Source organism: Hipposideros armiger, unplaced genomic scaffold (assembly GCF_001890085.2).
Source record: "Hipposideros armiger isolate ML-2016 unplaced genomic scaffold, ASM189008v1 scaffold_22, whole genome shotgun sequence".
Classification (NCBI taxonomy): domain Eukaryota; kingdom Metazoa; phylum Chordata; class Mammalia; order Chiroptera; family Hipposideridae; genus Hipposideros; species Hipposideros armiger.
This window is the reverse complement of record NW_017731372.1, coordinates 3,008,014-3,026,778: the sequence shown is the minus strand read 5'-3', so window position 1 is coordinate 3,026,778 and position 18,765 is coordinate 3,008,014. Positions and strand designations below refer to the sequence as shown.

Below are 18,765 nucleotides of genomic sequence, written 5' to 3'. Positions count from 1 at the left end.
GGATGCTCTGGTGGTTAGAAGTGATACAGGGGTGGTCCACCTTCAGCTTCTGGAGACCCTTTATCTCAATATGAGATACATGTCCTTGAAGGACCACATGAGCTAACTGATGATGATCATGTTCTCCACCATCTGGCCCCAATGGTGCAGCAGGCAGCCACAGTGGAGACCATGAAGGAGCTCTTTGGGTGACCCGAGCAGGGACCTGGCCCCATCAGTGGAGCAGAGAAACCACAAGCAATGAAAGCAGGAGAAGTAAATTCTCTTTGCGAGTAAAATGAATTTGCTCCCAATGTCATGTTTCTGTGTCTCTAGTGGTTGCCTTGCCACTTATTCACAACAGCTGACCACTGGCTGCTGGCTGCTAACCTGGAACTTCAACAGAACCTGTTTTCAGGCAAAGTCCCGAGAGAGGGTATTTTTGCCCCTTTCTATATAGTGAACCCAGGTTTGGAGTCACAACTTGTCCTGACTACTGCCAGCTTTGTTTGAATTGCTCTTTTTCTTTTTCTTTATTAGATTATAAATTCGTTGAGGTAGAGGCCATGTCTTTCAGATATCCCATATGTCATTATATTCTACAGTGTTTAACATCCTTTTAATGTTATGCAGTGACTTGTAAATAACAGACACTTAAAACTGTTGATGGAGTATGGGGCCATTCCTAAACTGTAAGTTGGCGCTGAGAATTTTCATGCCTGCTAGCCTTTTAAGGTCCTACTATCTTGATCATATGCCTCATGCCTATGGATCCAGAGGACCTCAACTTAACAGAAAATGTCAATTATTCAAAGTTCCAACTATATTCTGCTTTTGTGGCAGAAAAAAATAATTTTGAAAATGAAATATTAAATCAGAAATGTATTGTGAAAAAAAGAGACAAAAAATTCTTTGGGGTGACTGGGAAGCTGTTGCTATAGCTGGTCTAATCAAGTGTACATTTACGCCTATATTACTACTGAGTAAAACCTAATCTTTAAGGAAGGGGCCATCAAAAAATTATTAAATAATTTTCTTAGTGTAAATATCCTCCATTCACTAACATAAATGAAAATAAATTCATTTCCACAGTGTTTGAAATAGACATCAAAAATAAACAAATTAATTCAATAACATGTGGGGTTTTTTGCACAATTATTATGTTCCAAGCTCTGTGCTAACTTATAAGGATGCACTGATAAGCTAAACAGACAGGCATAGTGTCAGCTTTCCATTTAATTGGGTTTTTATTATTAAGGAATTTGAGAAATTCAGTTAGTCAGTTATATCTGAAAATATTTATGACATATCTTTACTATAAGTTAGTCTGCAAATTGTTTCACTCAGAAAAAAATTAGCCCATGGAAGCCTTATCCATTTGAGAGAGATACAAGTGGTACTGCTAGACTCGGCAGCTACACAATTGAACAAACCTAATTATTGTCTGATTGCTAGCAGCTTACACTTGTCACCCTTTTTGTTTTTCCCTGTTTACATTGTGTTTTTCAAATTAAGATTGTCCTTGAAATTCATGTTTGAAGGGTTTTTCCGGCCTGTGGACTTGGTTAATAGTCTCATTATTGCACGGATCCTTCTTGGTGAATATAGGGCTAGAGAAATGCGTGAGGTCAAGGGCAGGCTGGTCATGGCCAGTAAGTTCAAATTGTGATTCCATCTGGAGTCCATCAATTCTAAAATGCTGGAGGACTACGCATGCTGTGGGGGTGTTGCAGACAATCTTCAGGGGATGAGGGAGAAAAATATGAACACTTCTTTTTCTTTGGAATTTATTGAATACCCACACTTGTTCAGTCCCACCTTCCTGAAATATACTGTTTCTCATGTCTAGCTCATTTTGACATAGGACTGCTGCAAAGATTTAGCAGCTCTCGAGAATTTTGTCTAAACAAGGTGCCTTCCAATGGAGTCAGCCAGAATGAACCTGGCGTCTCTCCCAGCAAGAATCCCACTGGTATGCTCTGTAGTTCAGATATCAAAGTGAAAATAAATGTCAGTTACCCAGACCAGGATGCAGAGAGCTAAGAGGTCATTTTGCAAATAAAGCCTGGATGTAGGGTGTTGCTCAGGGTCACGGAATACGTCTGTGTATAACATACAGATGGGATGACATCATCCCACAGAAGGTGAGAAATTTACCATTGCCCTGGGAACACTAGTCCTGCTGGTGATAAGAAAATCAGAAAGGACATGAACAAATATAGGGAAACAAAATTCAATTTCTACCAAGTAATAGTTGAATAAAGATGGTCAGAATGATTCAGACTTTACTTGACTAGTTTAAGTAAGGATGTAATGGACCAGTGTAATTATTTCAGTGGTCGATTTTTTTTAATTCCTAGGAAAAAAGGAATTCCTCTTGTTTTTAATAAAGTAGTTTTAATAAAGCAAGAACAAGGAATTAAAGAACTATAGTTCAACTCTATCAAAGTCCAGAGTCCAATTTTTGGCTTTGGAGAGACATAATCCACTCTTAGTTCCCTTTCAATCTCTTTTCATCACCTTAGTCATCACCACCAACATGAGTATAATTATCATCACCACTACCACCATCACCATCAACCATCAACACCATCTCCATAATAACAACTTGCTTTTCATTAGCTAAAGCTATGGGAACGTGGCACGCTATAAGGTATTAAGGTATTAATTCATTCTTTATATTTTAATCACAACTAAAGCAAAATATGTATGTTTTTATATTCTCACCAAGGATTTTAAAAAGTTAAACATAGATTATGATACTAAGAATAAAAAATGAACAATAAGACTTAGGTGTCTTAACACATAATAATGGTAGGGTTGGCAAAATGAATTATAACTGCCTATAAAAACAGCCACTGCTCTGCCTACCAAGACTAGGGAAGATAAAGTCTTGCCTAACTCTTGGAAATCTCCCATATCATAGTCACAGGCAGGAGGAGTATTTCCTGTTAGTCTAGGTCAGTGGCGTCTGATTTGTTCTGTTATGGCTCTGGTAGGAAATTCTCAGAGAAAAGGCCTAAGGACTGTCTCTTTAAGGTGATTAAATTATCATCAACAAATTTGTAAGATAATGGTAATGCTTTAAATTACCTAAGCAACAATTTAAAATATTTTTCACCACTGGTATATTTAGGGTAGGTGGGCAAAATTATTTGATTTTTCATTTTTGCACACAACCAACATTTACTGAGTACCTACTATGCTTCAGACATTTTATGACCAGAGATCTCAAAGTATAAAAAGCATACTATGCATAATTAAGGACTAAATCTCTCTCTAGTAGTCAGTTCATTGAATAGGAAGGTGGCAAAAGTTATTGAGTGCCTATTATGACGTGCTAGGTATCGAACTCCAACCCCATCATTTATTTTCCACAATACCTCTCTGAAGTGTTACTGCTATTTTACACATAAAGAAACTAAGGCTCAAAATGGTTAAATAATCCATGGTGTCTGGTCTATACCTTAATGGGGACAATAATAGTACCTAACTCACAGGGTTACTGTGGACTAGTTAAATTAATATACATAAAACACTTAGAACAATTCCTGGCACATAGTAGGTACTAGGTAATTTTTGCTATTATTAATATTCCATCATATGGTAAAGTATGACAAAAATGACAAAATAAGTACTATAGTATTTAAAATATATATTTACATATCTATTATTCAAAAATGAAACTTGGTCACAGTTCTCACACTTGCATATTCTATTCAGATTATACATCCTACTAATAAATAATACTTATTATGTTTTGTTTGATTCTTCTGAAATTCGAGATGTTTCTAGATACTCAAAATTTATTAGAAATCTCAATAAAAAATAGATACATTTAGTTCTCCCACATTTTACTGGTGGAAAAAAAAAACATGCTGATACCTATGTCACCTGGCACATGTTAAAAAAGAGTTATGATGATGTAATGAGCATATGGTAATGATCATATCAGTTTCATGCTTAGTGAAGTAATTCTGGTCATTAGGGACTGACTTCATCAATCATCTTGAGAAATGTTTCCTTTTTCATTGCAATATTCTCTCTGGTGATGTGGCCTAATTAGTGACAGACATCCACCCTTTCCTGACACCACAGAAGACAAATTAACAGTTCTAATGTCCATACAGACATAACATGAAGGAGAAAAGGATGCTTTGTCTGACCCTTTGATTTCCAGGTGGCAGCTTGTGATTGTGGAGAAATGTCAGCTATATGCTAAATATGGTCAAATTTAACCAGGGCACCTGCGTTCATCTTCAGCTCTTAAAACCCTCTTCATAAAAGAACAGTTAATAAAAATCAATAGAGAAAAAATTTTCGATTGCCAGATGAATAGAAAAATAGTATCTTTTAAATCAGACATTAAATTCATATAAATAAATACCACTCCACTTACTGTAACTTTTACTCCTTTTGAAATTTAGCAGCATTATGAAATGAAATAGCTCTTGTGTTTAACCTTAAAAGTGATAAACTGCTTTAGACTACTTCATAAAATTTTGCAAAACTCACTCACATGACATAATTTTCAAATTAGGGTGAACTAATTTAAATAAAACTTTAAAAATGATTTCTCTATAAATTTTCATGAGATAATCAGGTTTTGTTATAAAATATGATTTTAAATGTAGGCAGTTATATGCTGGCATGTGCTACAAGTAGAGAAGAAAGCGTTTACATATGAAATCTAAAGTTCTTGATGTGATTCAAATAAGCCATTGAAGTTCACATGGAAACAAGAAAGATGATGTTAGTAACCCAAATTTCCCTCTAGTTTGCTATTGTTACTTTGAGGTACACTCAGCAATTAAGGAGTACACATCTATTGAGTGAAATTGTGAGTTTGTTTTTTTATTCCTCTGTTGAAGGCACTATGATTAGGAAAAAAGGGCGGGGATGGTCAGTTAAGTATCTCACTGTGTATATAATATGATTGGGGGAAAAAAGAGCTAAACAGATGAAATTGACCATGATTAAGAGCAAAAATGTATGGCAAAAAAAAAAAAAATTCTATAGGCCACCGGAACCAAGAGACCAACAATATTCAGGAACAAGGTGGTTTATGAGAGGTGCATTACGTTATAGGTAGGATTTGGATGGGGATTTTAAAGCCAAAACAGCTCTAAGAGCGAAGGCATAGAACTAGAGTGAGAATAATGTAATTTGGAGGAAGTCAGGGTGCCTCTGTGACTCAAGGGATGGAAAGTGGAGTTGGGGCAAATCATGGAGGAACAGAAAGTCATTAAGCAGGGCTTCGAGCCAAAGCAGCAGGAAATGAGAATCTACTGTATAAGTACAATGGACATGGAGCCTAAAAGGAAAAACGTTTAGTGGCCAACACCAGCTCAGTCTGAGAGGCTGAAGATGGACAAGGGTCGTACTTGTCCATCCTTTTGAGAACCTCGATACTAAGAAAATTCAAAACTCATACACAGACACCAAACATGAGCTGCTCGGTACTGCTCTGCTACATAAAATTTAGCAGCGTCAGTAACATTGCATGGCACAAAAGAATTAATCTGATAATTTCTCTACTTTTAATTAATAATTAGAGATGAAGTCCTTAATAGCAAGTTCAAATATTCAGTTACCCACATGAAGGAAACACGAATACAGGAAAAGACAAATGCATATCTGATTCTTTTAAGGTAAATAGTATTCATATAGTGAAAGGAAACATTTTTATTTTTTTCTTCTCCATACATTGTTTTATGAGGATAAATATTGATTCAATGTGAAAAGCATTACAAAGGAGTCCGTTTGTGATTAACTGAGGAATATAAATTTTATTCTGGGGTAATGAAAACTGATAAAAAAGTTTTGAGTGGATGGACATTTAAAGCAATATTTAGGAAAAATTCACCTAGTTGTACTATGTATTAGAGTGGGGGAACAAAATGGGAAGGAAAAAAAGGTCTATAAAAAGAGGATTTTAATCGTATAGGCATGTGGCATTGATCAGAAAACAGGCGGAGCCAGTAGAAATAAGAAGGAAAGAAGTGATGTGAGGGACTGAGGTACTGAGTAAACCATGTATAGAAGAAGTGAAAGGTTCTAGGCCTAAAAATATCACTGCATCTGGGATAACCCCACCTGCACTCTAAATTTCATATTAGCTCATACACTCTCATTCCTATCAGTATTGCCAAGCATCCACGGCTTGAAGCACCAATCCATGGAAAATGGGTCCCCCAAAATATTCATAAATAAAAATGCCAAAGACTAAGGCATGCTTCCTGAAAATAGATCCCAAGTGTCCTGACTCCTGGTCTAGGGCCCTCTCATTATCCCAAGAGCAATTAGACAAACAGAATCAGCCATGAAAGGGTTTTTATCTCAATAATTTTCAATGTTCAAAAGAAGAAGGGTTATAAAGTTTTAAAAGATTGTATTCCTCTCCCCACAAAAGGATGTGTGCCCCAAAGAAACCTACTGGGACAACTAACTGTCAATTGTTGTCTAAAAAGGCATTAAATTACATTTTGGGAAGCAGTGACTCAAGGCTGTCAATAGGTTTCCATGATGGAAGATTCCCAAGCTTCTAAATATTCCTAGTGGTAATTTTATGTAATGAGGAATTAAAACTCTGATGAGAAGAAAGCTATTCCATGAATTACTTTCTAGTATTAAAATTCTTTTCTTTAGTCCTCACAATATTTTCTAAGTAAATATCCCCATTTTGGAGATACTTAAAACCTACATTTGGCCCAGCCACCTAAATGATTTATATTTCTGAAAAAATAACAGAATTGGTTTACAACTCTTCCCAAATATATTTATTATTATAATTAGCATATTCCCCTAAAATGTTGGATGATCTAACACCAAGCAATGCTCCCTGAGAAGTGGGAAAATATTAATAATTAATATTGAATTACTGACTCTAATTTCTATTGAATCACACAGCTTGTAAAATGTATGTTACAGGTGCTCTGGATCTTCTTCTAAATATCTATATTTTCTGTAGAAAAAGCTAACCTCAAGAAGTCACATGACTATCACTGAGCCTGCTGAGAATTGTAATTAGCAGCTATGTCCTATCCTAAAAGACGCGTACCTATTAATTTAGCTCAATCCGTTTTTAAAACGTAGTCATATTGTTCACAAATGCATCTTTTCTTTTCTGATTAGGGAGGTAACTCCAGCTAGTTCTGGGGCTAACTTTGAAGCATGAACCTTGTACGAGGAGAGTAACAAAATTTCACTAAGAATGATTACAGCAAATGGATGTGCTTGCTCACTTAACTTTTCCTTAATTTTCGATAAGTAGAAATGGCGATGGAGTATATTTTAACATTTTTTAAGTTTTCCCATTCCTACCAGAGAGTTCACACACGTGCCAAGGGATCCCTTCTAAAGAACAAAGGATGAAAACTAAAAACCAACCAATCATCCAAACAAAAACCAAGATCAATTACTTGGTAAAAGAGGCAAGGGCCACTGAAATCCCAAAGATATGGAGTCAAATACAACATTTCCAAATGATCTCATCCATGCAAATATGAAGACCTGGTACCACCTTTCCAAAATGGGAGAATTATTCCTAAGTGGCAATAATACAAACGAATTATGGTACCGCTTACTCTACACAGTATTTGCAAGAGTTTCTTAAGCCTTCTGCTCTAGCTATTGCTGCTTTTATCCTTCCCCCAAAGACTAGAGTTGTGTTGTCCAACACAGTAGCCACTGGCCACATGTCTATTTAAATTCAAATTTAAATGATCTAAAATGAAATCAAATTTCAAAACAAGTTCCTTAGGTGCACTAGCCATATTTCAGTGCTAAATTGCCACATATAGCGAGTAGCTATCACACAGGACAGCACAGACATACAACATTTCCATCATTACAGGAAGTTCTATCTGACAGTGCTGGACTAGAGCGAAAGTACTACCATATATTAAAGGTCTCTTCAGAGACGGTCGCTAATTCATCGACTCACCAGTAGGTGGTGCATTGTCAATAAAACACACAGGTAAGGACTACATCTTGACAGTTACATGCTGGCTTGCAAATAGTCCACATCCAAACACCAATGTGGTTGTGAAATTTGGTTAATAAGAGAAGGGCAATAATTTCAGAGATATATATTGATAAGTTTAGGTTAGATTCTATATTAATGCAAAAGTTTAACGGCAAACAATGCATCAAGATTTCTTAAAAATTTACAAGTTTTATTTTCTCAGTATAAGATATAAGGGTATGTATACATAGCAGATGTTTGCTGCCCTGATATCCATTTTAAGTAATTGTTAGTATAAAATTATTTCTACATTAATATTACTTCCATTTAATGCTATATTTTTTCTTAACAACAACAACAAAAATCATGAATTCAGGAGTTTCTTTGGGTGATTAATAAAAACAGATTAAGACAATAAATACGATTGATAAGAAGGATAGAATTTTCAAAGTTTTATTCTTTCTTACTTAGCAAATCTTCAACTAAAGGATGATTAGCATTGACTCTTGCATTGCTTTCTCTTTTTTAACTGGGTCTCTTTACAACAATTTTCTAAAATCACAGAATTTCCAAATAAGAGAGGGAGGCCAAAGTTGAGATTTATGTTCTCATTTGATGTAGGAAAACAGTGGCGAATCATAGTTAGCATTATTACTTCATGGCATATGAGAAGGATGCTATTAAAGCTTTACATATATGTACATGTATCTCCTGATCCAGACTCGATTACGGCAAGAATATCTTTTGACAATCAAAGGTTATATACATCAAAAAGTGGAATATTATTCAGGTCTGAAAAGAAACAAGCCATCAAGCTATGAAAAGACATGGAGGAGCTTTAAATGCACATTAATCAGTGAAAGAAGCTAACCTAAAAAGGCTACTTACTAGGTAATTCCAATAGTATGATATTTTGGAAAAGGCAAAATTATGGAGACACTGAAAAGATAAGTGGTTTCCAGGGGTTGGGAAGGTGGAAGATAGATGAATAGGCAGAGCACAAGGGTTTTTTAAGGGCAATGAAAATACTCTGTGTGATAGTATAATGATGGACACATTTATTACACATTTGTCCAACCCATAGAATGTACAACACCAAGAGTGAACCCTAATGTAAACCATGGACTTTGGGTGATTATGATATGTCAATGCAGGTCCCCAATTGTAACAATGTACCACCTGGTGGGGATGTTGATAATGAGGCAAGGTGCACATGTGTGGGAGCAGGGGACTATGGGAAATCTCTGTACCTTAACTGCCCTAACAAACAAACAAACAAACAAAAAAATAGTCTTTAAAAAACGGTTATGGTACTCACAAAAGGGATAATTTTACAAATATGCAACATTCAAAAGCACATGAAAGTACATCTTCATAGTACTTCATGAAGCAAGACTTAATAATCTGACAGTTACTATGTTGCTAGACAAATTCACTTGTTACCTTAGTTGTCTTCTCAGGGAAGAAACCCACAATTCAACTGAAACAACACTTGTCTTGGGAGTCCAATCTGAGTTCACAACCCGCCGCCCTTCCAGCTGCCAGTCCCTGAAATCCCCACTTCACTTCACCATGGTCATGGCCACAGCCACCGGGAGCCTTCTCTTTTTTAAACCATCTAACAGGCCATGCCTTTAACCTTCGCTTCTTTCTTTACCCAGTCTACACAGACCATCCTTGAAACCACTTTTTTTCCAGTTGCCTTGCCTTTTTACTGAACCAGCCTCACAAAACCACAAACCTAAATGATTCTTCTACCTGTGTAAGAAAAAGCTATGGGAAACGGCAGGAAAAAAATAATCACACCGTCATGGAGACAAGGTCTCCATATTAGCTGGACCCCCTGTTCTCAGCAAGGCCACATCTGCGCACTCGTTGTTCCCTGGTGTTTCACATTTTCGCTGGAAATTAAAATGTCCTTGGTGCATAGCTTTTTTAATAACAATTTCTTACACACTTGAAATATAGATATATAATCCCTTTCTTTTCCTTTTACAATATAAATAAGTCTAATTCTTAACATTTCCTTGTAACTTCTATTTAAACACTTTAACAACATTTCTCTCTTCTAAACATTAGAGAAATATGATTCTTTCCATCTATAATTAAAATGCTCTAACATCTATGAGCACATAGATGCCTTGAAGAAAAGAAAATACAATGTATTGATATTCATTTACACATTTTATTGCAAGGAAGTGGACTGTGTTATAAAAGAAGCTTGCCCCTAACCATGGAGTCAATAGAAGACATTCATCAAAAAAAAAAAAAAAAGTAAATATTGAACTTCTCTCTTCATAAAGTTTACAGTCACCATAGAACGAATTAGGAATGCAAATATTTCTATAGTCCAACTACATATTCCATGAATATAATTGTGGTGAATAGTCAATGCAAAACTTCACTAGAATATTGTCCTTCAAATCCAAAGGGCTCCAACACACTCCTTATTAGGTCTTTAGTACAGAAAGCAACAAAAGCCAGTATTTTAACAGAGCATCTTATTTATTTGTGCTGATTCATACTGGGACATCAAAAACAACCAAGGCAGTAAATAAAATGAACTTTTGACAGCAAGTAATGATTTGGAGGTTTTCATTTTAAGTATGTGGTTTTACCACATCTCAATGAAATCCACCATGATGGCACCAGTATTCAAAACAGACATCCATGTTTTACAGGTCAACCTTCAAAAATGAAAAAGATTAACTATCAAGACTTCAATGTCTTAAAATGTCTAGGAAAGGAAATGAGCTAATAAAAATAAATTTCATTATTCAAACATGGATGTAGATTTCTACAAATCAAAATGTATTCTTATGAAAATCGCGTAATGGGGAAATTGAGGGAGATACTTCAAGGATTTTCATGGCTTTCTTACCGGGCTGTTCAGTATGAGAAAACCTAATTTAATTATCAATTGAAATTCTTCATTTATTCTTTTGATCAACCTCATTTTGGTTCAGAAAAGATTTTAAATGGTTTAATCTGTAATATGGTTCTATAAAATTCCATGCCCCTGAGCTTTCAAAGATGAATTTGTGCACTGTCGAAAGTTCTAACTTGACACCTTAAGCTTAATTGCTTTATAGACTTTAATTTACAAAGAACTTCCGTGGTGAACACTTAAATGCCAAAGGGATTTAAAAATATATAGAATAACTCCTAAACTTTTATAGCTATAAGATAAACTTCCAAAGTGGGTGGAACTATCACAAGTAATCCTGTCTGATGGCCAAGTGAGGTCATCATCTCATCTCTAAGAGTCTTCAGGTAAATTCCATGTATTTGCCATTTTAAAATGAGTTTCATACTCTGAAAGGAGTTTCTAGATGATGAGCAATTGCAGGAAAAGAAATTTCATATCAGCAAGGTCTCTCAAAAGTAAGCTTTCCTGTAAACAGAGTTTTATTAATTAAAGTAAATTTTGCCTGCATAGTGTGTCACTCCAGGAGTATGCTACGATTTTCTTTGGGAGTAGCGGCCATGTTTGAACAATGAGATGGAAGGGCCAAATACTATTTTTTTCTACATATGGAAACAGCCACTTAGCTAGCTCATCAGCACCCAGAAATAAATAATATCCTGCACAAACAAGTTAAGAGCAGCCCATCTCCAGAGGTGAAGCAGTTTAGAGAACAAACTTAGTTATGGAAGTTTTGCTTTGTTTTTTAAATGGGTGAATTGCAATTTGAACATGAAAAGGAAAACTGAAATTGAAGCATATACATGAAAGCTAAAGTTAATAGGTGACACCACTATGGACACACTATGTATGATGTTATTTTATGCTGATATCAAGCGGTAGTTTCTCTCAATGCCAATATATTTAAATAAGTTTTAAATTATTTTAAAAGGTAATAATTTTCTAGCATGAGGTATCATTTATCAGTTTTCTGTACCTGGAAAGAACTGCTCAGCATGCAGTAATACAATTTCTGTCATGTCTTTATACCTAACTGAAATGGAGCTGCCAACAAATAAATCTCAGGAAGATTATTAGCGTGGCAAGACCAACTTTTCAGAGCTAAGTTTTTTTATTTAGTGGTACATATCACTAGAGCCTTACTTCATCCTCTATACTTCTATGTATGGAACTCAGGTTAGATGTTTGATCTAAAAACTATTTTTATTTTCAGCCTTACTGTTTTTCTTTTTTGAGAGGCATGACTTCTTAATTTATTTTATTAGTTATTCCTTATTTTACAGTGTCTCTTATATACTTTCTTAATTGTATTTTTATTATTTTCAATATAAAATTGACAAAGCATATTGATAGAATATTTAACAAACAAAGAAATAAAAACATATTACCCACACATAATTCAATCCCCAAATAAATGAATTTTCAAAAAATTTTAAATACTATTTAGGGAAAGTTTAAAAATAATCCATTCCTATTCAGTACTTTTTTCAAGAATAGAAAAGCATAAGTAAAAAAGTCACTTACTGTTGCATTGCTCCCAATCATATTCAGAGTTTTGTATATATTGATCCAATTTTTTTTCTATTTGTTTATTTGTTTGCACAGCTGTACTCAAGTCTTGTGGTATACCCTGCTTGAGGAAATCCCTTTCGTGAGGAATTTCCTGTATCTAATTATACCATTATCTCCATAGTAAGAAATCTCATAATGAAATAAGCACATCAACCCATTCACATTCTCACATGCTAATTAGTGACTGATTCAAACAGCCATCGTTTCTGAGATCACTATTTCTTCTCAAGACGTTTGCAATAAACTGATAATGAGCTTAAGAGTCACTGAGGGAAATTCAACAGTTCGTCGTTATACCACAGCCTCCCCAATTTTTATCTTTTCTTTTTTTAATTAAATTTATGGGGGTGATATTGGGTAGTAAAATTATATAGGGTTCAAGTGTATAATTCTATAACACATCATCTACATATTGCATTGTGTGTTCACCACCAGGGGTCAGTTCTCCTCCCATCACCATATATTTGACCCCCTTTTCTTTTCTTTTTCTTTTTTTAATCTATTTCAGGCAGTTAACTGGCATTTTCAATACATCATTGTAAGAAGATTATGTGTTTGGTATTTTTCCTAAATCCTTGAAAATTTGGGAATATTCTTTTGATGGCTTTTCATAGCAAAGATAATTTAACTGGCTCTTAAATTCTTGGATCCCGTCTTTTCTTTCAGACCTACACGTGTCTTTTTCATGACCGTGCCAGTTAAGGTTTTCAATTGCAAACAATAGAAACCAGTGCTGGCTAACGTAAGCAGAAAAGAAATTCACTGGAAGTGTGTTTTTTGAACTACAGAATAAAAGACCAGATATCAGGTAGAAACCAAAGCAGGGGTTAGGCAGTTGAAAACACTGCCAACGTCATGCGAAAAAAATAGTGTGTTTGTTAGAGTTATGGAAAAGGGACACTGGGACATTTGTTTCTGCTGCTGCTGTACTCAAAATTCCAAGATACTGCCAACACTGAAATCTTTTTCAGTGTCCATGGTCTTAGCAAGAGTCAAAATCCCACTGGGAGCATTTGATTGGCTGACTACATCATGTGACCTACAAAGGGTGGGGAAAGGGAATTCCCTGGTTTCACTTGTTTTCTGCTTCCCACTAAGGTAATAAAGAATTCCTCCCAAAATGAGGGACAGCATTCAGCCCCTAAGACCAAAATCTGACAAATACCCACTGCAATTATCTTCTAGCCTTAGCATAGCTGAGAAGCCTGACACCAGTCTGATTGTATCCCTCTTTTTATAACATATTGGTTTAATTAGTCTGAATGCTTGCAGAGTTTTTTCTTCATACTAGGAACTTGACATTTCAGACAGGATACGTCTATATGAATTTCTCCCTTCATTGACTTTGCTTGATTTGCTCACCTAGGACATTTTTTTTTCCTCCAGAGGACAATTATGTTCAATTACATCTTTCACTACTTCTTTACTTTCCATTGTCATTGATTATATATCTATAAACGCTTTATGCCTGCAAATCTTAGATTGAAGTTCCATTTTCTGCATTATAACTTTAGATACAATGGTTTATTTCATCAGATAGCCATAGCATTTCAACAGTGCATTCAACTATCAGATACCACATTCAGATGGCTACAATTAGCTAGAGCCTCTTATATTTTATTAAATAGCGTCATCAGTTCTGGAATACATTTTTGTTAGATTTTCAAAACATCTTTTTTTTTTAAACCAAATTGGCACCTCAAACTCAAGGCAACTAGAGAGGCCATAAATTAATGCCACTAAACAGTTTTACAACACTAGAGATTATATAGACTAGCCAATAATCATGTCATGTCATGTGTTTTTATACTTACACTTTTTATATGTGATAACACATTACCTCAAGACTTCTTTAAATCATGGGATAATAATCACTCTATTTTACCAAAAAAAGAGAGTCAATGGCTTCCTTTAAAGATATACACATCTAGATCATAGGGTTCCATCTGTAGATTCAAATGCTGTTTTCAGAAAATATTGTCCATGAAACTCCCTGGGAGGTCTGTTGTAAATGCAGATTCCCAGGCCACACACCCAGCCTATGGAATTGGAATCTCTGGATGTAGAGTTAGAAATCTGCTCTTTAAAAACTAAGTTCCTTGCCTAATTCTTTAACCATAAAGGTTTGAGAATCACTGTTCTAATTCACTAAACGGAATACTAATGGACTAAAATGTTAACTTGGGTAGACAAGGAAGGCTCTGATTTTATTTTACAATCCCATTCTAAGGGACTTAGAAAGAGGGTAAAGAACCAAGATCAAATTTCCAAAGTCCATTAGCATTTATTCTATCTGAAACAATCAGTTTGGTAAAAATAGTTTCAAAATTCTAGTCACTCAAGTTACTACTGGGATTGACTCACATTATCTAGGCAGTTTACCATGTGGAAATGTAGTGAACTTTTACAAGGGCAATATTTCCCTTGAGGTTTCATCAGATCAACTAACAAAAGACACACATTCACATCTTAGAACATATCTCAACTACGAGGGAGAAAACTAGAATCAGATGTCAGCCATTTTGTTAACTTTCAAGGTAGTTTCATTTTCCTGCCATTAATAACATTCTAAGAGCTAGCCTTGAAACAACTGGTCAGTCTCGTAGATAACCTTGTTTAAAATATCATCTGAGAGTGTCACTTCAGGCATGATATAAAGTTGTTTCTAGTACCATAACCAAATAGCCAGCCCCAATTCTGATGTAATCAGTTTCCCACATCAAGAATTTGAAATGAAATATTCTGCTGAGACAGCAACCGAACCTTTTAGCTTAAAAGTGAAAAACCACCAACAGTAATTTGCTCGTTACATTAAGACTCCCAGCTGGTCTATAGACATTTAGAAGCCAAATATGAGTCTACTGAAAGAGCTACATTGGACCAGTTTCTGATCTTAATTTGATGTTCCCGAATAATATACATATTCAGTAGCCATTCAACCATTGTTAATACACTTGTTTTCAGCCTTCTGAGTATTTTGTATATGTAGACATAATTCAAGTTTTGCTTACATTAATTTTCAATAAGCACTGTGTGTGTGCATGTGTGTGTATGTATGTGTGTGTGTGTGTGTGTGTGTGTAAGATAAGTAAGATAAAAAGAACTCTGCTAAAGTTTCAACAAAATTTCACCAAGATGAGAAACATCTTAAACCTCAATTAAAACAATACAAGTAAATTAGTTAGCTATGACAATAATATAATACTCAAATTGGGAAAGAATTTTTGAACCAATTTTTAAAATATTAGATTTTCTTAAAAAGCCACATGATAGACTGGAGAATTTAAAACCATTAAATCATACAAAGACAATTTCTATTCATACACGTATTCTCTTAAAATAAAAGTTTTCGGGCCGGCCAAGTGGCACATTGGTTAAGAGCTGGGTTGGGATGCCAGATGGCCCCAGTTCAGATCCCACATATGAGGGCCAGTGACACTGCCCTCTACAGCTAAGATGCTGAACTACAGCTCAACCTGGAGCTGGGCTGCTGTGAGTCGCAAACGATGGGCGTAGGCTGTAGCCCCTGCTATAGTGGGTTACCATGGGCTACCGTGTGTAGCCAGCAGCCACTGTGAGCGGCTGTCCAGAAACCGGCGACTGATCTGCCTCGCCCGGGAAGAGCACAATGATGGTGCCAACTTGGGCCAGTGAAGCAACGTCCTCCACAACTAGACTGAAGAACAAAAGGACAGCAACTTGTCTGTTCCCCTTCCCCCAATTTCCCAATAAAAATCTTTAAAAAAAACAAAAAAAAAGTTTTCAACTACTAGGATTAGATGTATTAGTTTTAAAGTCCCCTGTTTATTAATGGTGTTTTCATTTCCAGGTTAGTGAGCTGTAGACTACTCAGGGTCCACAACCTTGAGTTCTATCGTTCAACCTTAATTGTCTGGGTTGATACTGTTGCTCTCAGATCACCAATTTACGAAAATAGAGACCAAGGAGGGAAATAGAGACGCTGTCACTCAGAAGTTACCAGAAGCACAGTACCTTGCACTGTGAGGAAAACGGAGGCAGCTGATGATCCACCTTCGTTGGAAATCCGACAGTGGTACTCCCCAGCATCAGTGAATTTCACAGTCCTTAGCTCCAAGGAGAGGTTCGCCAAGATCCGCGTTCTCGCTGGGTCAGCCAGTCTGGCATCTCTGTCATTCCTCTGCCAGGTTAGATTGTAACCCACTGCGCTGATGACGAGACATGTCAGAACTGCTCTTTCTCCAGGCATGACTGTTACATTATTAGGCACTTGGATGACTGGAGGGGGCTCTGTGTGAGACGAAAAGATTCAAATCAAGAGACCCCAAAAACCATTTGCTCACTTCTAGACATGGTTTAAAAATGTAATGAGTATATACTGAATAGCTAGTAAAAAAGATGCAGTATAAAAGAACTAATTTGTTAATACTCGTCTATACCACAAGTAATTTATCCTCTATTGAAAGATGCTTTAAAAAGTACAGCATATTTACATATGAAAGTATATTCATATCTAAATCTATAAATTATAGATGGCCGAATCAAAGAAGCATGGCAAAGGGATATGGCTAGACTGATTTAGGATTGTAAAATAAGCCACATCTCGATCTGAATTTTGAAGAAAGTAGACTTTATGATTTTCTTTAATTTAAAAATACTTATTTAGTATTTTCAAGAAAATAGCACATAAAGTATGGTAGATATGACAAGGATATAACAAAGATATGACAGTATCAGCTTTGGGGAGGGGTAGGGTCACAATCTCATTAAGACACAATACTATAACAGTAGAGTCAGACAAACGTTCCCCCAGCGGGGAATAAGGGACATTTTGATTTAAGAAGGTCAAGTTAACAGTAGGGATAGAACTTTCATAAAATTGTACACATAGAACCGTGTACACAAAAGGCATTGACTAACGCATGCTCATTTCAGATGTGGTCAAAAGCCACTTGCTAATTAAATATGGAACCAACATTTCTAGAGAGAACCACTTACTGCTTTAGTTAAGTTAGAGAATAAATCTAAATACCACTCTAAAGCTCCCTGTGCCCAAATGCCTTAAAATGATCTGCTGTAGCAAGCCATTATTGGGTAATAATACAGCAATAAAATGTGTGGTGAGCTACGCCAGCAGGAAACCCATATGTCTGTTTTAGTTTAACTATGAAAGAGTATCACATATTCAAATTATCCTTCTTTATTTAAAACGCCATATAAATGCAAATGAATATCATAAGCCTCGAATAAAACCTGGAAGCAATATACCAAAACCACAGCGGTTATCTCTGAGGGAAAGAAATATGTATATATTCCAGATTTTCCTGTATTTATCTTTCCCAAAAATTTTTAGAGGAGTACTTGCTATTTTAAATTATAAAAAAGTAAACATTTTTTTTTATCATTCTGCTCTATTTTTTAAATCTTTTATGACAAGAGCTGGTGAATCAAGTGGAAAGGGTACATGGCAATGTTAGGAAGCTCTGATTGGGGCCTGCCTAGGTTGGACAGACAAAATACAGGATGCTTTGTAAAATGTGAACATCAGATAAACATCAAATAATATTTAACTATGTCTCATGAAATACTGGAGACATACTTACATGAAATTCAAATGTAACTGGGCGCCCTATGTTTTTATTTGCTACATCTACAGGCTGCCCTAGTTCTATCCCCAATTAGTGGTGACCTTAGATGAGTGAATTTACTCAGCATTTGTTTCCCTATCTGAAAAATGAGATGATTGAATTCGGTAATCTTAGAGACCACTTCTAGCGCTAAGGTTCTATGATTCTAACAACATGGCATAGACCAACAAGGACGTGGAAGTGATTATTTGTGTGCATGTGTTCACACTCTATCAAAATCCGTCTGAAGATCATAAGATGTTTTGTGTAGTTTTCTTTTTTGTTCTTTTTACACAAAGTTCTTTAATGAGACTAGGGATTTTATAAGGTTTTTAGGAAATGCAAGATCCATGCGATGAGCATCTAGGAGATGCTGGGTGCATAGTTAGAGCCCCCTTAAAAACCAAGACACTCATTTCCCCAGTTGCTGTGTGTGTTGGCTTCTGACAACGCAGAGCCAGGGGAGCTAACATGCTCAGGGTCAGGCCCCCTTTCTAGTAGAGCCCACTTCCAGTGACCACGTGATAGGGGAACACAGGCCCAGGTCTCTCGCCTCAACTCAGGGTCATTCCAGCTCTCTGCGGGATCAGCTGAGGCGTCTGTGGTGACTACATCATAATCTAACTTCTTTCACTTCCCTTCTGCCCTTACAGGTGCTTCTCCCTAGAAAACTCTCCAATAACCCTTTTCCATGAAAAGTCTGCCTCAGAGTCTAT

General features: G+C 35.9%; 1 protein-coding gene across 1 annotated transcript in view; it reads right to left on the bottom strand.

The window, feature by feature from the left end:
- HMCN1 (hemicentin 1) overlaps nt 1-18,765 on the bottom strand; it is a 446,768-nt gene that overhangs the window by 225,572 nt on the left and 202,431 nt on the right. Inside the window, exon 11 of the mRNA XM_019635448.1 lies at nt 16,437-16,712. Within this exon, the coding sequence (XP_019490993.1) occupies nt 16,437-16,712 (276 nt within the window). The remainder of the gene's footprint in view (nt 1-16,436; nt 16,713-18,765) is intronic.